This window comes from Lipotes vexillifer, unplaced genomic scaffold (assembly GCF_000442215.2).
Source record: "Lipotes vexillifer unplaced genomic scaffold, Lipotes_vexillifer_v1.1 scaffold346, whole genome shotgun sequence".
NCBI classification, from domain to species: Eukaryota; Metazoa; Chordata; class Mammalia; order Artiodactyla; family Lipotidae; genus Lipotes; species Lipotes vexillifer.
The window spans coordinates 52,512-73,404 of NW_006772766.1; the positions used below are offsets into that span (position 1 = coordinate 52,512).

A 20,893-nucleotide genomic window follows, 5' to 3' on the forward strand; every position below is an offset into this window, starting at 1 on the left:
GTGTGTGTGTGTGTGTGTGTGTGTGTGTGTGTGTGTGTGTGAGTGTGTGTGTTTGTATGTGAATGGTGGTAGTGTGGTAGGGCGTTGGTTGGAAAATACAGTAGAAGGGTTCTCTAAAGTTCAGAGTTCCCTGAGTGAGGACCCTATGGGAATGAATGACTAGAAGTACCAGTGAGGTAGACTGAATGAAGTAACCAAAAATCAAGGGACAACCAGACAAGTGGGATTGAATCTGGGTGGCAGAGGGGCTTGACAGAATTCCTTGTGATAATGGCAGGGCCTGAAATTCTGAAGTCTCCTCTTAGCCCTTGCACAGCCCCAAATCATCTGTATGTAAACATGCTTTGACAAGCATGTGGAGGAGATAATGTCTCTCTTTTGAGTCCCACTCCCCCTCTCTTTAAAGCTCATGCCTCCCCAACCAAGGTCTCTCTATCCCTCTAATCAAAAAGAAAGCTAAATTCAGATGTTACCCACACTTCAGTATGAATTTGTTGGATGTATTTTTCTTTTGTAAGTGTTTATATTTTCAAATATTAATGGATTGTTGTCAGTGCCAAACTTGGAGGTAGACTTCTGGTGGACTTACAGTCACTCTTGGGCCTGTGAAAAGAAGTAATTAAGCTTCCCATAATGCTTAATATCACTCTCTCACAGATCAGGGGTATGTACCAATTGATAGCCACTGAAAACATCAACCTAATAGAGCGTACCAATCAGGTCAATTGGCAAGTACATTGAATACTAGACTTAACTTTCCCACAAAATAAATAAATAATCGATTCCTTGTGAGCAGTAATGGGAACTAATGTGTACCCTTACCACCAAAGAGGCAGAGCTATTGGAGAAAGTAATTCAAAGAGCTTTCCTTATATGAGGTATGGGGGTATATTCCCTCATAACCGTCTTACTCATGGGCTTACAAATTATTTAAGCATTGGTGTATAAAAATGTCTTTCATAAACTTAATCTCTGTATTCTGAGGCCCATAGGCACCCACCTCCAACACTCTTTATTTGCATAGGCTGAACAGATGGGGTTAACTGTATGACTGCTGAATATTGCATAGGCCAGAAAAGTTGATCTTTTCTACTTGGGCCCACCAGAAAGGAAAACACTCCCATATTGAAGGGAGCAGACTCATCCCAAAAGTCATTCCTCAACCTCATCTTGTTGAGGAAACACAAGTAAACACAGCTTGGGAGATCAAAGACCAGAAACCCCTATTGGCTCCAGGGAAAGTCAAGTCAATAGTCTAGCAGGGGGAGGAATTGCTTCACTCACACTTAAACCTCCAACCCCAGGCAGGGGAGGGAAGGGTGTGCTCATGTGACTTGTGCTGAAATAGGGAAGGAAGGGGAATTTGAGATGGGACTGGGAGTCTGAGTGAGAGATATAGGGAAGAAAAGGAAGTGAGCAGGCACAGACACTGGCAGCCATCAGGAGTTCAAGTCTTTTTGACAGCAGGAGGCTGGAAGAAAGGACAGAAGTGGTTCTGGCTGTGATGGAGCTCTTACTGGGCCTACTGCTCCTGAGCCACCTACTGGTGGTCACCTATGGTAAGGTAGCAAAAGGGGCCCTGGCTGCCACTGCTGGCACAGGCAAAAAGCTGGGGGTTGGGGAGAGGCGGGATTGACACCTACTGAGTAAAGCCTACTCCTGCTGACTAGGTGAGTGTTCTCAGCCAATGCTTCCGGCTCTCTCAGCTTTTGGCAGAAGGGAGGGAGGAAGTTGAAGTCTATTGAAGAAGCTAGGAGATAATTTTGGGTAGAAATTGGAAAAGATCCTCTCTTGGAAAACATCCACATGATTTTATAGTACCTGTCATATCTCAGGGACATTAAAAATGTGCCCAATGCCACCCAAATCCCTCCCCAATCTGTTGCCCTTCACCTGAAATTCTACCACTATACCTTTACCCCTATGCTCCCAGGTTTTGATCCTTGTTAAGGTATACAACCCACAAAAGAAGTAATGTTGTCAGGAGCTAGATGGGACCTTAGAAGTAACCTAGATCCACCTTTCACTGTTATGAACAGGTGTTCAGAACATTTTTTCACATTCTTGCAGCGACTGAGAATTCACTACTTGTCCAGGCCATCTAAAAAGGCAGCTTCAACTGTTAGAAAGTTCTTCCTTGTGTTGAACTAAATCAACTTCCCTGTGGCTTCCATCCAAAAACCCCAGCCCTGTTTCTTGGAGACACAGATAATATATCTTCTCCCTCTATGCTGTGACAGCTCTTTAGAGTCCTGAGGACAGAAACCATGTCCCTTTGATTCAACTCTTCTCCAAGCTAAACAGCCTTAGCTCCTTCAACTCTTCACAGAACTTGGTTTCTTATCACTTCCTGGGGTATCTCACTTCCCTGTGGACATAGCCCAGTTTGTCTGGGCTATTTGTGGGGGCTTAATGCTGGACACATACCCCAAAAGAAGATTGACTATCCCATAGTAGCATTATTTTGGGGGGTCTTACTCCATCCTCATTTCTACCCCTGAAAATTGAAATAGCCTTTTTAGGAAACTGAGCCTGATAATAGCTAAGTGAAATCCAGGATAGGGTAAAAGATTCTTTGATACACCCCTGTTTATTCCATATCCTTAGAGGGAGAGACTAGATGAGTGTTAACTTGGTGCCCTTTGTGTGGTTAGATAGAACCCAGCTTTCCATAACTGACTCAGATTAAACCACCTTGACCTGGGGCTTTGTGACCCATTAAATTCTAGAACCTCAAAGTTAGAAAAGAGACACTGAGTTAAGTCACCCAAGAAGGAAAATAATTTGCTCCAGGGCACAGAGCATTAGTAACAGAGTTAATGCTCCTAAAAATTACCGTTCTTTCTACAACTACAATATTTTCACTATCTAACATGTTTTAGAGTGCACCACTCTACCTTCTCCAAATCTGTTGATTTGAGCTTGGAATTAAAGAGGCAGGACTGGAGCTCAGAGGAACATTTTGTAAATGTTAAATCTAAATCATGTGTGTATGTGTGTGAGTGCATGTGTATTGTTCCCTCCACAGCCTGTGAGGGTCCTTTAGACCTGGAAGCAGGTCTTCCATTTACATGGAGGGTCTTACACCACTGCGACTGTGGACAAACTCAACGGCCAATAACGCTTTCTGTCTCCCTTCATCTCAGAATCCCCAACCCATCTATATAGTTAGATCAGCTTGGCTGGCCTCAGAAGATCCTGTCAGCTGGACAGCTCTGTAGGCCTGTGGCTTAACTTCTAAAAAGCCTCTAGATCTAAGACATATGTTGAAATAATCACAATAAAAATGAGTCCTAATATTTGCATTTTATAAAAACTATAAACATTTTATAAATACCTATTATCTTAGCTAATCCTCTTTTGAGGAAGCATCCCAAGAGGGGGAGAGAGGCCAAACACAGAGGTGCAGGGTCATTGGAAGATCTCACCATCTTTGTTTGATGATGGGAGAAGGAAAATTCAAGATGGGACCCATAATGTATCTCATAAAAGGGGTCACATACCCCAAACTAGGCCTTTCCTTGATTTAGTATCATCACACAGACCACAGAACTTTGATTTTCAAAGTCCAGGTCCCAGGACCAGAGTGGGCCTCAGTAATATACGTTCTTTCTCAAGCCAAAACTTTTTTCAACAAAGCCCTTTGAGTCAATGCTCAGCCCTTTTCTTTCTTCTGAGGGGATGCAATATTTGCAGGAAATTCAATCCTTCCATGAGCAGGGAGAGCTAAGCCCTGAAGTTCTGGGAAAAGTTTCTCAGGAAGCAGCTGGCAGATGGGGGAATTATTTTTCAGGCAGTCAGGAGGATATTATCTAGCCCTAGGATAACACCCATTAAACCAGGTCAAATAGGCCCAGATAAGGGGTTGCTGGTTTCTGTTTTGGCTTGTGGATTAATCAGTTAAAAAAGTAAAAAGGCAGTGTAGGAACTGAAAGACTTCATTCTAGGCCTCCAGGCCAAGCTCTGCTCCTGCTCTCTGTGTGACTTTGAGTAAGCATCTTTCTCTCTCTGGGCCTCAGCTTGTCCACATGTACCATGAGGGAGTGTGACTAAGTGGTTTCTAAAAGCCCTTTGAGCTATGCCATACTGGAAGTCTCCAAATCCTCTCCTGCCTGATACTTCAAACCCTGTTGTGCCAAGTACCTCACCATTTGGTAGTCTGCATAGATCCATAATGGGCAGAGCATCCCCCTAAGAGTTGGGACTTTCCTGAAATAGATTTTCCCCTACCCAATCTTCCAGGAAAGTCAGGAGTATTGTTTAATTTGGCCAACATTTCACATTGGCTGCGAAGCCAGTCCTGTCGCTAAAGTGTCCTCTCTGGTTTCCTTATAACCCAGGGATGACCTATTACCTACCCATAACTTGGTAGGTCCCAGCAGAATGGAAAGGCAAACTCCTTACTTTCTCATGTATTAACTTCTCCTTCAGGTCATTATTAAAGCAGACAATGAATCAATCTAATGAATCTGTCCACCCTGGGTAAGATGTATTGAGGATTTCTAGGATAAGAAGAATCAATACAAATATGTGAAGTTTCTCTTGAGGCATGGGACAGGACTAGCATTTACCCTACACCTACTGAATGCCGGCCACTATGCTAGGCGTTTTCACATTTATGAGCTCATTTCATAATCATAATAACACTCCATGGAAGGTTTACTATTACCTCTATTTTGCTGATAATGACCTAAAACTAAGTCAGGCTTAGCAATTTACCCAAGGTCACATAGAGAGATATATGGTAAGGCAGACCTTAAACTTAGATTGGTGTTACTCTTCTTACTACATCATGCAGTCCTTCACTGTCTTCCTGATCTCACTAGGTGAAGTGCTCCTACTCAGTGTTTCTCTAGGCTCTTTGTGCACCAGAGGAAGAGTTGGAAGGTAAAAACCTATGCTATTGAAGTTACCTTCATTTTGGAGGTCAGGGTACATGAGGAATTGTACATTGTCCTCTATCTTGTGGTACCCTGTGCCTACCATACACTGTCTCTTCATGCTACTGATGAAACAGGAAGAGTAAGAGGAGAGAAGAACAAGAAGAAAAAGGAGGAGTAAAAGGAGCAAGATGGAATAATAGGTGAAAGGAATAAAGGATAAGGGAAGAAAAAGAGTAAAAGGGGGAAAATATGCCATTCTTGGATGTCTTGTTACTAACTATGCTCCACTCTCCTATTCTGGGATGGAGAAGTGAAGCCTGACCTACTTCTAGAAGTGAGATTGGGAAATTGGAACTGACTGCCCATATTTTTGACAGGCCAGAGTGAGCTATGTGAGAATCTTCAGCAAGTTTCCAGAGAGAGTAATGCAAGACAGGCCTTGCAGCTCCCCCCTATGTCAAAGGGAAAACATATATATTCACAGACAGGCATTTTTGGCTGCTCCAGCTGTCCTCAGAGCAGAGTGCTGTTTTGTTGCCCTAGAAGGAAGGGAAGTATGAGAATACTTTTCAGAGTTGGAGAAGGATATTTGGGAGGGCTGGAGAAAGATTAAACTGAGAGGGTCAAATGGTTTTCAAGGGACTTAAGGCTGGTATGCTTGTGCTTACAGGTGAGCAAAAATATATATGGGCATGTGTGCTCATGACGATGATAAGCTGTATCTGCATGCATATGGAGGCAGGAACTGTCAATAGCACAGTGAAACCCACTACCTGGTGAAAGCTCACCACCAGCTAGAACATGTAATTATTTAATTTCTGCTTTCATTAAGTCGATTAGCACTGAACCATCTAAGATTGGAAGAGACCTTAAAGAATAATGCTGTTCAAGACCTAAACAAAGCTCAGAACTTGCCCTAGACAGCTTAGTCCATCATGGACAGCTCTGATTAATTACAAAATTCATTTTTAGGGAAAACCAAAATCTGCCTGTATTGTGCTCCCATTTGTGGATCTGAGTTTTTCTCTCTGCCCAGTTTGAAACTCTCCAGAGAGAATGTGGTGGACCTAACATGGACACATGTTTACTTATTATTTTTTATTCAAGGCTTTTATCTTGGCCAAAATATGCTGGTTATGTACTAGAGTCCCAGGTGAGGGCACAGGCCAAAGGCTAAACTTTAGTAACCCCATTGATAGAAGTCCTGGTACTTGGCAATACATTCTGGGAGCTAGCCCCCACCCCAACTTCCATCTGCTTGACTGAAGCCTGGGAATCCTAGGCTATATAAAAGTTTTTATTCAGTAATAGCTTGCACTTTGAAACAACCTCTCCTGAGAGAGAGATAAAGACATATCAAAATACAATCTCTGACCCCAGTTAAATAAAACACAAAATCCTCAAGATATTAGCTTAAGGTTGGAAATTGCTGATGGAAGGTGGTGGTTCTCTCAACACCCACAAATTTCCCCCTTTAGTTTCCTTTCCCAGCAAGCCAAGAATTAATCACCCCTTGGTCCTACCATTATTCCTACCACAGCCAGGTCTAGGATTATACTCAGAACTTTTTCCCCTCCAGACCTTTTCATCTCCATTCCTCCTCAGGATGAAATTTTCCAATGTAGCTTTGCTGAGAACTCAGAGAAACCAATAGGGAAATAAACAAAGAAAGGATAGAAATCAGAAGAAAAAAGTCAAGCTTACAAATTACAGGTTTAACACTTAACAATAACTAAAGATTTTGTTAAACAGGAATACATCTCACACAAGTTTCCACTCTCAAAATTGTCCTTTGTCTGCCTCTTTCTTCCCTTCCAGAAAAGAGCTTTAGTCTAAGGACCCAATCTGAGCCTTTCTGAAGGAGGAATGGGGAATTAGTGGGGCAGATAGCCCTTTCTTTCTGAGCCTTGAAGCCACCACATTTCTCCAGGTACATAATTACATACAGTAAAATAGCCCAGACCCAACTGCTCAGCATTTGCTCCCACACTTCTTTTGCAAAATGTTGAAAGACGTATCTTTCATGGATTTACAGAACGTTAGAATTTGTAGAATCGTTAGAGATCATTCCATTCAGATTCTCTACATTATATACAAAGAAAATGGGTCCTCCATGGTGAAAGGTGACTTACCCAGGGTCACCTCACAGCAAGGCAGTGACAGGGAAAGGACTTGAAATACACAAGCGCTAAACAACCTTAAGGGCTTTCCTTCTAAGGAGTGGTTCTGATTGATGGGAGGGCTGGCAGAGAACAAAAGGGCATGGGGAATCTAAAAGTATGAGTTAAGGCTGTGTTTCTCAAAAGCCTCTCTGCCACTGCCATCTAAGCACCCAGGTGGGTGTGCCACCAGTGTCTGCTTCCTTCTTCTGTTCCCCCTCTTTAGGCCATCCCATCCTGAAAGTGCCTGAGAGTGTGACAGGGCCTTGGAAAGGGGATGTAAATATTCCCTGCACCTATGGTCCTCTGCAAGGCTATACAGAAGTCTTGGTAAAGTGGCTGGTAGAACGTGGCTCAGGCCCAGTCACCATCTTTTTACGTGACTCTTCTGGAGACCATATCCAGCAAGCAAAGTACCGGGGCCGCCTGCGTGTAAACCACAAGGTTCCAGGAGATGTGTCCCTCCAACTGAATACACTGGAGATGGATGACCGGAGTCACTACACATGTGAAGTCACTTGGCAGACCCCTAATGGCAACCAAATCGTGAGAGATAAGATCATTGAACTCCGTGTCCAGAAACGTGAGTCACTGTGGGTGTTAGGAAAGTACTGGTAAGCAAAAACCTGATAGAGGACTGTAATCCTAGAAAACCCTGAGAAATCCAGAGACCTGTTTACATTTACATAGTATCTCTTCAGTTATATGTGCTAATCAGAGGAAGTGGACAGGCAGAGCATCCTCAGTGATATTACTCTTGTGGCAGAATTTAATAAATATTGGGAAGGCTTTCTGGCCTTCAAATCTCTACCCCTTCAAGTGTCCCAGAAATTCCTGCATTGATAGCCTGATTGCTTCCGTGGACTCTGAGTCTTAAAATCCATAAGAATGAGTATATCTGATCAGGATATTGGAGAGTGGATAGATGCTGGCAGAGAAACTCTGGGAAAAGGGATGCATGGATTAGTCAAGATAAGTTTAACTGGCTTGACAATTTTACAGAGTTCTGACCCCTGGTAATCCCAAACTGCAGATAATCCAAAAACTCTACTTGAGCAAAACAACAACAAAGACTGTTTGTTGTTGTTGTTGTTTTTAGTCAGTTGATTGTTTTAACTCCAGATAACCCAAATCCCCAGATAATACAAAATGGTACCTAATCTTCCAAAAGGAAGCTCTTTTTATTTAAGTTGTCCTATTCCCTTTTTCCTCCGCATGTCAGGAGTCCCTTTTAGTTCCCTTTGCAGATATATTCATACCCCTAGACTCAGCAGGGATGACTCAGCCTTGTGTTCCTATACCCTTGTAACTTCTCAGAGCCTCCTCTCTTGTCTTCGCTTTGCAGTTTCTGTTTCCAAGCCCACAGTGACGACTGGCAGTGGCTATGGCTTCATGGTTCCCCAGGGAATGAGGATTAGTCTTCAATGCCAGGCTCGGGGTTCTCCTCCCATCAGTTATGTTTGGTACAAGGAACAGACTAAGAACCAAGAACCCATCAAAGTAGGAGTCTTGAGTACCTTACTCTTCAAGGCTGCAGTGGTGACAGACTCAGGCTCCTATTTCTGTACTGCCAAGGGCCGGTTAGGCTCTGAGCAGCACAGTGACACTGTGAAGTTTGTGGTCAAAGGTGAGCAATTCTCTTTCCTGGTGAGCATTTCAATGGACTACCTTGTTCCAGAGATACGTCAGTATATGCCTTTATTCCAGAGAAGAGAGGTTGGGGCAGGGTGGAAAGGAGGTCCTGGGTTGTTCAATCACAAAGAAAAAATTCTGGACTGGGGACAATAGGGGTGGAGACAATGCCTGTCATGTTGTAGGTTAAGTAGATGAAAATGGTAAAGGGAAAAGTGACATTTACTAGGTACATTTATTTGCCAGATACAATGCACAAGAAGTCGGCACATGTTTTCTCATTGAATCCCACAAATATCTCATGAGATACCCTTATTTTACAGAAGAGGAAACTAAAAGTCAGGAAGAGAAACCTACTTGTCCAGGGGCTCAAAGCTTGGAAGTTCAAGGCGGTATTTGTACTCAGATTTCATGCTCTTTCCACTATGTCTGATTGCCTCTCATGGTGGAACCTATACCAGCTCCTGGGCACCATTTGGGATACTTTTTTTTTTCTTTTCTTTTTTTACTTTTATTTTTACATTTTTTAACATCATTATTGGGGCTATAATTGCTTTACAATGGTGTGTTAGTTTCTGCTTTATAACAGAGTGAGTCAGTTATACATATATGTATGTAAATGAACATTTTGGTACATGACTCTTTCTGAATTCTGGTTTCCTCAGGGTATATACCTAGTAGTGGGATTGCTGGGTCATATGGTAGTTCTATTTGTAGTTTTTTAAGGAACCTCCATACTGTTCTCCATAGTGGCTGAACCAATTCACATTCCCACCAGCAGTGCAAGAGTGTTCCCTTTTCTCCACACCCTCTCCAGCATTTATTGTTTCTAGATTTTTTGATGATGGCCATTCTGACTGGTGTGAGATGATATCTCATTGTAGTTTTGATTTGCATTTCTCTAATGATTAATGATGTTGAGCATTCTTTCATGTGTTTGTTGGCAGTCTGTATATCTTCTTTGGAGAAATGTCTATTTAGGTCTTCTGCCCATTTTTGGATTGGGTTGTTTATTTTTTTGTTATTGAGCTGCATGAGCTGCCTGTAAATTTTAGAGATTAATCCTTTGTCAGTTGATTCATTTGCAAATATTTTCTCCCATTCTGAGGGCTGTCTTTTGGTCTTGTTTATGGTTTCCTTTGCTGTGCAAAAGCTTTGAAGTTTCATTAGGTCCCATTTGTTTATTTTTGTTTTTATCTCCATTACTCTAGGAGATGGGTCAAGAAGGATCTTGCTGTGATTTATGTCATAGAGTGTTCTGCCTATGTTTTCCTCTAAGAGTTTGATAGTTTCTGGCCTTACATTTAGGTCTTTAATCCATTTTGAGCTTATTTTTGTGTATGGTGTTAGGGAGTGATCTAATCTCATACTTTTACATGTACCTATCCAATTTTCCCAGCACCACTTATTGAAGAGGCTGTCCTTTCTCCACTGTATATTCCTGCCACCTTTATCAAAGATAAGGTGACCATATGTGCATGGGTTTATCTCTGGGCTTTCTATCCTATTCCATTGATCTATCTTTCTGTTTTTGTGCCAGTACCATACTGTCTTGATTACTGTAGCTTTGTAGTATAGTCTGAAGTCAGGCAGCCTGATTCCTCCAGCTCCATTTTTTGTTCTCAAGATTGCTTTGGCTATTCGGGGTCTTTTGTGTTTCCATACAAATTGTGAAATTTTTTGTTCTAGTTCTGTGAAAAATGCCAGTGGTAGTTTGATAGGGATTGCATTGAATCTATAGATTGCTTTGGGAAGTAGAGTCATTTTCACAATGTTGATTCTTCCAATCCAAGAACATGGTATATCTCTCCATCTGTTTGTATCATCTTTAATTTCTTTCATCAGTGTCTTATAATTTTCTGCATACAGGTCTTTTGTCTCCTTAGGTAGGTTTATTCCTAGATATTTTATTCTTTTTGTTGCAATGGTAAATGGGAGTGTTTTCTTGATTTCACTTTCAGATTTTTCATCATTAGTATATAGGAATGCCAGAGATTTCTGTGCATTAATTTTGTATCCTGCTACTTTACCAAATTCATTGATTAGCTCTAGTAGTTTTCTGGTAGCATCTTTAGGATTCTCTATGTAGAGTATCATGTCATCTGCAAACAGTGACAGCTTTACTTCTTCTTTTCCGATTTGGATTCCTTTTATTTCCTTTTCTTCTCTGATTGCTGTGGCTAAAACTTCCAAAACTATGTTGAATAAGAGTGGTGAGAGTGGGCAACCTTGTCTTGTTCCTGACCTTAGTGGAAATGCTTTCAGTTTTTCGCCATTGAGGATGATGTTGGCTGTGGGCTTGTCATATACGGCCTTTATTATATTGAGGAAAGTTCCCTCTACACCTACTTTCTGCAGGGTTTTTATCATAAATGGGTGTTGAATTTTGTCAAAAGCTTTCTCTGCATCTATTGAGATGATCATATGGTTTTTCTCCTTCAATTTGTTAATATGGTTAATCACATTGATAGATTTGCGTATATTGAAGAATCCTTGCATTCCTGGAATAAACCCCACTTGATCATGGTGTATGATCCTTTTAATGTGCTGTTGGATTCTGTTTGCTAGTATTTTGTTGAGGATTTTTGCATCTATGTTCATCAGTGATATTGGCCTGTAGTTTTCTTTCTTTGTGACATCCTTGTCTGGTTTTGGTATCAAGGTGATGGTGGCCTCGTAGAATGAGTTTGGGAGTGTTCCTCCCTCTGCTATATTTTGGAAGAGTTTGAGAAGAATAGGTGTTAGCTCTTCTCTAAATGTTTGATAGAATTCGCCTGTGAAGCCATCTGGTCCTGGGCTTTTGTTTGTTGGAAGATTTTTAATCACAGTTTCAATTTCAGTGTTTGTGATTGGTCTGTTCATATTTTCTATTTCTTCCTGATTCAGTCTTGGCAGTTTGTGCATTTCTAAGAATTTGTCCATTTCTTCCAGATTGTCCATTTTATTGGCATAGAGTTGCTTGTAGTAATCCCTCATGATTTTTTGTATTTCTGCAGTGTCAGTTGTTACTTCTCCTTTTTCATTTCTGATTCTATTGATTTGAGTCTTCTCCCTTATTTTCTTGATGAGTCTGGCTAATGGTTTATCAATTTTGTTAATCTTCTCAAAGAACCAGCTTTTAGTTTTATTGATCTTTGCTATTGTTTCCTTCATTTCTTTTTCATTTATTTCTGATCTGATTTTTATGATTTCTTTCCTTCTGCTAACTCTGGGGTTTTTTTGTTCTTCTTTCTCTAATTGCTTGAGGTGCAAGGTTAGGTTGTTTATTCGAGATGTTTCCTGCTTCTTAAGGTGGGCTTGTATTGCTATAAACTTCCCTCTTAGAACTGCTTTTGCTGCATCCCATAGGTTTTGGGTCGTTGTATCTCCATTGTCATTTGTTTCTAGGTATTTTTTAATTTCCTCTTTGATTTCTTCAGTGATCACTTCGTTACTAAGTAGTGTATTGTTTAGCCTCCATGTGTTTGTATTTTTTACTGCTCTTTTCCTATAATTGATATCTAATCTCATGGCGTTGTGGTCGGAAAAGATACTTGATATAATTTCAATTTTCTTAAATTTACCAAGGCTTGATTTGTGACCCAAGATATGATCTATCCTGGAGAATGTTCCATGAGCACTTGAGAAAAATGTGTATTCTGTTGTTTTTGGATGGAGTGTCCTATAAATATCAATTAAGTCCATCCTGTTTAATGTATCATTTAAAGCTTGTGTTTCCTTATTTATTTTCATTTTGGATGATCTGTCCATTGGTGAAAGTGGGGTGTTGAAGTCCCCTACTATGAATGTGTTACTGTCGATTTCCCCTTTTATGGCTGCTAGTTTTTGCCTTATGTATTGAGGTGCTCCTATGTTGGGTGCATAAATATTTACAATTGTTATATCTTCTTCTTGGATCGATCCCTTAATCATTATGTAGTGTCCTTCTTTGTCTCTTCTGATAGTCCTTATTTTAAAGTCTATTTTGTCTGATATGAGAATTGCTACTCCAGCTTTCTTTTGGTTTCCATTTGCATGGAATATCTTTTTCCATCCCCTTACTTTCAGTCTGTATGTGTCTCTAGGTCTGAAGTGGGTCTCTTGTAGACAGCATATATATGGGTCTTGTTTTTGTATCCATTCAGCCAATCTGTGTCTTTTGGTGGGAGCATTTAGTCCATTTACATTTAAGGTAATTATCGATATGTATGTTCCTATTCCCATTTTCTAAATTGTTTTGGGTTCGTTATTATAGGACTTTTCCTTCTCTTGTGTTTTTGTCTAGAGAAGTTCCTTTAGCATTTGTTGTAAAGCTGGTTTGGTGGTGCTGAACTCTCTCAGCTTTTGCTTGTCTGTAAAGGTTTTAATTTCTCCATCAAATCTGAATGAGATCCTTGCTGGGTAGAGTAATCTTGGTTGCAGGTTTTTCTCCTTCATCACTTTCAGTATGTCCTGCCACTCCCTTCTGGCTTGTAGAGTTTCTGCTGAGAGATCAGCTGTTAACCTTATGGGGATTCCCTTGTGTGTTATTTGTTGTTTTTCCCTTGCTGCTTTTAATATGCTTTCTTTGTATTTAGTTTTTGACAGTTTGATTAATATGTGTCTTGGCGTATTTCTCCTTGAATTTATCCTGTATGGGACTCTCTGTGCTTCCTGGACTTGATTAACGATTTCCTTTCCCATATTAGGGAAGTTTTCAACTATAATCTCTTCAAATATTTTCTCAGTCCCTTTCTTTTTCTCTTCTTCTTCTGGAACCCCTATAATTCGAATGTTGGTGCGTTTAATGTTGTCCCAGAGGTCTCTGAGACTGTCCTCAGTTCTTTTCATTCTTTTTTCTTTATTCTGCTCTGCAGTAGTTATTTCCACTATTTTATCTTCCAGGTCACTTATCCGTTCTTCTGCCTCATTTATTCTGCTATTGATCCCATCTAGAGTATTTTTCATTTCATTTATTGTGTTGTTCATCATTGTCTGTTTCATCTTTATTTCTTCTAGGTCCTTGTTAACTGCTTCTTGCATTTTGTCCATTCTATTTCCAAGATTTTGGATCATCTTTACTATCATTATTCTGAACTCTTTTTCAGGTAGACTGCCTATTTCCTCTTCATTTGTTAGGTCTGGTGGGTTTTTATCCTGCTCCTTCATCTGCTGTGTGTTTTTCTGTCTTCTCATTTTGCTTATCTTACTGTGATTGGGTTCACCTTTTTGCAGGCTGCAAGTTCGTAGCTCCCGTTGTTTTTGATGTCTGTCTCCAGTGGCTAAGGTTGGTTCAGTGGGTTGTGTAGGCTTCCTGGTGGAGGGGACTAGTGCCTGTGTTGTGGTGTATGAGGCTAGATCTTGTCTCTCTAGTGGGCAGGTCCACGTCTGGTGGTGTGTTTTGGGGTGTCTGTGGACTTATTATGATTTTAGGCAGCCTCTCTGCTAGTGGGTGGGGTTGTGTTCCTGTTTTGCTATATGGTTGGCATAGGTTGTCCAGCACTGTAGCTTGCTGGTCGTTGAGTGAAGCTGGGTGCTGGTGTTGAGATGGAGATCTCTGGGAGATTTTCGCCGTTTGATATTATGTGGGGCTGGGAGGTCTCTTCTTGACGAGTGTTCTGAAGTTGGCTCTCCCACCTCAGAGGCAGAGTCCTGACTCCTGGCTGGAGCAGCAAGAGCCTTTCATCCACTCGGCTGGCAGTCCAGTGGTTAAGACTTTGCCTTCCAATGCAGGGGGTGCGGGTTTGATCTCTGGTCGGGAAGCTAAGATCCCACATGCCTCACTTTCTCTTTCATTTTCCTTCTCTGTCCTGAGTTGCAGATCGAAGTGACGGGAGCAGAATCCCTGATCACCAGCCAACATTATATCTTAAAATATTTTTCTACCCTTTTCTATCCTCTGCTTCTACAACTCCCATTATGTGTATGTTGGTACACCTGAAGGTGTCCCACAGACCTCTGAGGTGCTACTCATTTTTCTTCATTCACTTTCCTTTCTGTTTCTGTAATTGGCTAATTTCAGTTGTTATCAAGTTTACTGATTCTTCTTCTGCCTGCTTAAATCTCCTTTAGTGAATTTTTCTTCTTTTTAGTGATTTTTATCCTTTCAGTTATTGTACTTTTCAACTCTAGTATTTCTAGTTGGTTCCTGTTTTATAAATTCTGTCTCTTTATTGATATTCACTATTTGGCTTGAATTGTCCTCATTCTTTTAGATTTTTGCACAATCTTTCCTTTGGTTTATTTCTTTTTAAACAAATTTAGTTGATTGAAAATCTTTGTCTAGTAAGTCCAGTATCTCTGCTTCCTCAGGGATGGTTTGTATTCATTGCTTTTTTATGTGTTTGTGGGCTCTACTTTCTAGTTTCTTTGCATACCTTATATTTTTGTTGAAAATTTGACTTTTTAAATAATATAATATGGCAAATTTAGAAATCTGACTCTCCCTTTCTCTCTCCAGGGCTTGTTTTTGGCACTGCTTATTGTACTAGTTGCTATTTGTTTGTTCAGTAACTTTTCTAAGATAATTTTAAGTAGTCTCTTGTATTCTTTGTCATGGATTGCCACTGAAGTCTCTGCTTGGTAGCTTAGTGGTCAGCTACTGATTGGATAGATATCTCCTTAAATAATTAGAACCACTAAAACTCCCAGGGCTCTGTTGTCTTTTGAACTATGTCTTCAACACTTACCCAGGAAGTTTATAACTGTGCTGTAGCCTTCACTTCCTGCCGATGCAGAGCCTCAAGGCTAGCCAGAGGAAAGAACTTATGATGTTCTCATGTCTTTCCTGAGCATGCACAAAACACTAGGCATATCTGTGGTCTTCTAGATTACCAGGAATGTGTCAGAGATTTTCAAAGTCTCTATGAACATCTAATTACTTCTTTTTTCTTTTAAGTTTTCTGGCTAGTTTCTTGTTTACCTCAACTATTATCTCTTGCCTCAGGCAGCTGTGTGATGAATACATCCCTTCCCTGGGGAGAGTTTTAGCATTGGGTGACCAATAAATATAAGCCTTTTGAGTCAGGTCTTTCAGGGAACCACCACACAGGTCAAATAATGACAATTGTTTGGGAATTAAATCTGCTCTGTCCACTCCAGCACCTAGAATGGGGTTTATTTTCAAGGCTACTACTGGCCTGGGGCAGAGTGATAGGGCTGGGGTAAGTTAAAATGCCACAGAGCTCACTGTTCTTAACACGACTGTGGTGTTTTTCTTCCATAAATGCTACTTGGGTTGATGCAAATCTTTGGCTAATTTCCCCAAATCTGAAAGAAAAAAGTTATATATATTTTTTCAGTTATTTCATTGCTTTTGTGAAGAAGTGAATATTTGGAGGTCATTACTCTACCATTTTTACTGACATCACCACAGCCACCTTCTTTGTAATCCTTCTAAGACCCTCTCAAGAGAATGAATAGCTAAATTTCAATCAGAAGTTAGTTAAAACAAAATGTTTTCCCATCCAGATTAATTAAGGACCTGACTGGCCCTTACTTACTTCCCATTTTCCCTAAGGCATTCAACTGTTCACTCAAAGGTGTCAGGGCCCTTGAATGGACTCCCTTTTCCTTGCAGATTCCTCAAAGCCACTCGAGACCAAGACTAAGGCACCTCCAACCATGCAATCCCCCTTCGAAGGTGAGTTTTACTAGGGTTCTGCGGGAGTAGGAAAGGTCTGAAATGGCTTCATAGAAGCCAAGGGAGGAGGCCCAATGCCATTAGATGGGTAATAAGAGGTCATTGTGCTCTCCAGAAGGAAATTAGTACTAAAGAAATGGAAATAAGAAAGATTTAAGGGTCATGATGAAGTGGAATCATGAATATATATATTCTTCTTCGTGAAAATGTTTGAGGCAAAAGGAAGGAGAGAATTTGAATAATCCCATGGGAAAAGTGAGAAAAGAGAAAACTGTGACTTCTGCTTTGCTCCTAGTCTGACTTGCTATAGGACTTTAGGTATATTGTCTACCCTCTATTGGCCTTCTTCCCATCATAAACAGTTGAAAACTAAGATACCTCACTTTATGGTAATAGTGGTCCGTGACATGGCCAGGAATTGCAGAAATCTTAGCATAGATACCCACAGAAGGACTTCAGACTTTGCAGCCACCCTCCACCTCACAGTTACTTGCTGGAAGAGAGGCCTCTAACCCTAACACACTTGTTGTCATAGCAACATCCACAGTGAACTCATCCCAGGGCTGGACCACTGAAGTGGATGGCTACGTTGGAAAGACAAGTGCTGGGCCAGGTAAGGGCAATGTTAAGACTTCTAGCCTTCCTTTTTGGCTGTGAACTTTGTAACTGAAACTTTCCACTATATACAATGTTCTATGTCATTCAAATGCCCAGGCCAATCAGCCATCAACCAGTGGGTCTGAAATAACTTGTTTATACGTGGAGTCTATAGCTTCTCTCAAGTCTTTCTCATGGGCCTAGGGTTTTGTTTGTCTCTCTGGCTAGCTAAGAAATTTAGGAGAATATGGAAAAGAAAGAAGTGTGAACTGGTCTGGACTGATCCTCGGAGTTGCTAGATTCATTTTCAACCAGATACCACTTGGTCTTGTTTTACCTCCTAGGAAATGGCCTGCCTATCTTTGCCATAATTCTCATCATCTCCTTCTGCTGTATTGTGGTCACCACCATGACTTATATCATGGTCTGCCGGAAGGCATCCCAACAGGGTGAGTGATAAGTATGATTGGGTGGCTCTTGTTCATTCATTCATTCATTCAGCAGTATAGTTGAGCATAAACTCAGTATCAAGCACTATGTTAGGCACTTCAAAGGGCTCCTAGCCTAGTTTGAAAGTGAGGGTAGGGGGTCCATGGAGACAGACATGCGAGGCAACAATGAGAATACAACTTATGAAAGTTAATTCACAAATCTTTGGTACCCAACTGAGTACAGTATCTATGGAATGAGTTTTCTAATGAGGATGCAAGAGAAGGAGAAGTCACAGTCCTTGACCTCAAGTTGCTTACAATTTGATTAATGGAATCAAGGTAGAAGCGTGGAGTTTATCAATAACAATACATAGCTATAAAGGCTATGGACTCAAAGCCTGGAGAAGACAATCAGTGCTAAAGAGATCCAGAGGAAAGGGGAGTCAATTAGGGCTAGAGTAATTAGCAAGGGATTTTAGAAGGAGGTGGGGCTTAGACCATTCCTTGGAGGATGAAAACCATTTGAAAGGGAGCAACAGTCTAGGAAGGAGAAACTACAAGAGTAAATGGGTAAAATGGTGAAATATGAATGTGAGTAGGGTCATCAATAAAGAAAATTCATGTAGCCAAGCAATAGAGAAATACAGAGGAAAAGGAAAGCTTGTTCCTGATTATAGAAGGTCTTGAATGACAGGTTAAGGAATTTGGACTTTCTTCTCTAAGCCTTGCATTAAAAATTGCTAAAAAATATTTAAGCCGAGGAGTGACATGATTACAGTGTAGTTGTCAGGGTCATTTAGCATCTATTTGCCAGCAGAGGAGGACAAAGAATTTGAATGTTGATTTATAAGTAAAACCTAACTGCACTTCAGTTCCTGTTACACTAGCTATTTTAACTAACATTTGTGTGTCTCTTCGTTTGTAGTAGCTCTTACTCCCAAATAGTCTGGTTTCTACCATGGGTCTCTCCAACCAAAAAGGAGAAGGGAGCCTTGAGTGTTTCCTTATCCTGGGTCTCAAGTGTAAGCTCTGGTCTTGGCCAACTGCCATGGCTACGACCCATGAGGCTAAACTTGGATGTGGAGATATCTCAAGTGGTCACAAATCCCAGGAGTACTACAAGGAAAACATTCATTACAGTCTCAATGAGACTGGATATAAACTGTAATCATATTAGATTATTTTCCTTTCAAAAACAGTCCAGGGCTCCTCATGACTCAGGGGGTAGAGGTCAAAATGTAGCATTCTATTCAAAGCCCTCTTTAATGTGGCTCTGGTCTACCTTGTCAATCTCCACCATGCCTTTATACTTATTTTCATTTCCAGACACTGGAGTCAAGCAGGCAAATAGGCCACACACCTCATGCCTTTATAATTTTCCCTTCCTGGATTGCTTTCCCAGAATTCCTGCTTTCTACCTCTCTATAAGGGAGACAGCCTTAGGGCATCAATCCAATTTAACATGTAGTTATTGAGTACCTACTATGTACCATGCATTAGGCATATAAAAATGAAAAAGACCCTACAATATAGGAGCTGCCAGGCCAACTGGGGAGGTAAGACATGGAAATACAGGGCTCTATCACAAAGCAAAATTGCTGCAGAATGCCGTGTTTTCTTTGTTGTGGTTTAATGTATGCATTCCCTGTTGCATCTCCGAAAGATTACAAGCTCCTAGAGGGCAGTACCAAGAGATATCTATCTTTGTACTAAGCTAGAGCCTTTAAGCCTGCATGGAATGTAGATACTTCTCCTCCACTGACACTAGGGGGCAATGGTGACTTATTCCAGGATCTTCCTGGGTGCAGGGTGGGGATAAGTGAATTTGGGAATGGCTCAAACCAAAGTCCCAGACATCAGACTAATTCAGACCCTTTTACCTGGGCTCTGGTTGGCTGCCAAGTTTCTCACAAGGACTCCCTGGAGATCTTTGGCAAGATTTCTGGGTGGAGAGTGGATCCATTTCCAGTGTCCCTCCCCCCACCATACCAAGCAAATGCTCCAGCCCAATGTCCAGAGTCAGAGTATGTCAAAGATGACAGTGATAAAGTGTGCTTCCTTTTCATTTCCCTGATAAGTCTGCATCCCTGTATTTCAACTCACCTTCCCAATAGCTCCTATTTGTTGGAAGGCTGAGACATACTGGGATCCCCCTTTCTGTCTCCTCTTCCCTTACCTTTTGACAAGTACTCATGTTTGGCTTTTACTCACTCCCCATGGAGACTTCTGACCTGATTCTTCCTTTTTTTCTAGAGCATGTCTGTGAAGTGGTCAGGTAAGATAACCTTTCTTCTTTTATCTTCTGACCCATTCCTTGCCTTCAATTTTGTTCGTCACTGACATAGAAGAAAGGGGGTTTGGCACAGGCCCAATCTTAAGCCCAGAGGCCTTCAGGGTCAGGGCACAACTTTCTTCCCTCTCTGAAGCATCTTCTGGGGTACTGTCCTGGCCCAGTGAACACACAAAATAATTCAGGTCCTCTAGCCCTCCATTCCCAGAATCCCTGGGTGGCAAGTGCCTGAGGGTCATTTGGCAAGAATTGGGGCAGAAAAGTAGAAACCAAGGTACCAGATTCAAGTTTCTTCTCATGGATGGTGGGCTCTTGGACCACAGGGTGCATGCCGGGGAGGCCAGTGACTCTGGTGAAACCATGAGGGTGGCCATCTTCACAAGTGGCTGCTCCAGTGAAGAGACATCTTCCCAGACACTGGACAATGACTACTCTGATGAGCCTTGCCTGGGCCAAGAGTACCAGATCATCACCCAGATCAATGGTGACTATGCTTGCCTGCTGCACACGGTTCCCCCAGATTATGAGCTTCTGGTCACCAAGGGGAAGAGCAGCTGCTAAAAATGTCCTACTGGGCCAAGGTCTGTTGACATAATTGCCTATTCATCCCTGGAATTCTTCATGGCCCCTTTCCCTGCTATCTTTATTCCTGGATAGTCCAAAGTGTCTTCCTTGCCAACATTGTGGTTGCTAAGAGTGAATGGCTTTGCCTAAGAAGTTACCATATGCACCTCAAGCAAGCCTGCTGCTGGGTCATGCCTTAGGCCCTTCTAGTATCCCTGCCTGGAGCTTCCATTGCTTCACTCCAAACACCAGAGGGAAGTGCCTATAGCACTAGGACTTGGTCATCATGCATCCAGACACCACTTAACTTTGGCCTCTTACCACTGAATGACCAGGGGGAGGCTCAGCTCTGGAAGCTCAGGGAACCAGTTAGGTTTAGGATCACTTCCCTTTCTCTAGTGTCAGATAGCTTTTAATTGAGATTGTCATGTAACAGGCCAGGGTTCGGTCTGCTCCTGTACTGTGAGTCTAGTGCTCTGGTATTCTTCTGATGCTCAATAAATATCTAAACATAACAGCAACTTTGGTCATATTGGTCCTCTCTCAAGAACCTACCAAGAGTGATTAAAGTGAGACTAGTTGAGATGGTTGGGGCCCTGGGAGTATGGATAGCACCTTTGCTTTTTTGTTTTTTCCTCCTTCCCACCCATGCTACCCTTACCGCATTTCAGCAGTGAGCTCACTGGAACACAATGGACATTTGGTAAAACAGTACTCAACTGCCTTCTATTCCCTTT

At 41.5% G+C, this 20,893-nt stretch overlaps 1 protein-coding gene across 2 annotated transcripts; it reads left to right on the forward strand.

Annotated features, from left to right (window-relative positions):
- The first annotated feature begins 1,430 nt into the window (after positions 1-1,430).
- On the forward strand, positions 1,431-20,671 carry VSIG4 (V-set and immunoglobulin domain containing 4). 2 transcript variants are annotated; one of them, XM_007447847.1, is made up of 8 exons: positions 1,431-1,559; positions 7,269-7,625; positions 8,388-8,669; positions 16,212-16,274; positions 16,810-16,887; positions 17,216-17,320; positions 19,556-19,577; positions 19,916-20,671. In XM_007447847.1, the coding sequence occupies exons 1-8, from the start codon at positions 1,505-1,507 to the stop codon at positions 20,151-20,153; spliced, it is 1,200 nt and encodes a 399-aa protein (XP_007447909.1). In that variant the 5' UTR covers positions 1,431-1,504; the 3' UTR covers positions 20,154-20,671. The 2 variants fall into 2 exon arrangements, with proteins under 2 accessions (XP_007447909.1, XP_007447910.1); XM_007447848.1 differs by lacking the exon at positions 8,388-8,669.
- The last annotated feature ends 222 nt before the right edge of the window (positions 20,672-20,893 follow it).

Excerpts from the sequence above, each read along its gene's own strand:
- VSIG4 (XM_007447847.1), top strand. The coding sequence starts at position 1,505 with ATGGAGCTCTTACTGGGCCTACTGCTCCTGAGCCACCTACTGGTGGTC. Across the intron at positions 1,560-7,268 it reads CCTACTGGTGGTCACCTATG|GCCATCCCATCCTGAAAGTG; the intron begins GTAAGGTAGCAA and ends CCCCCTCTTTAG. Across the intron at positions 7,626-8,387 it reads TGAACTCCGTGTCCAGAAAC|TTTCTGTTTCCAAGCCCACA; the intron begins GTGAGTCACTGT and ends TTCGCTTTGCAG.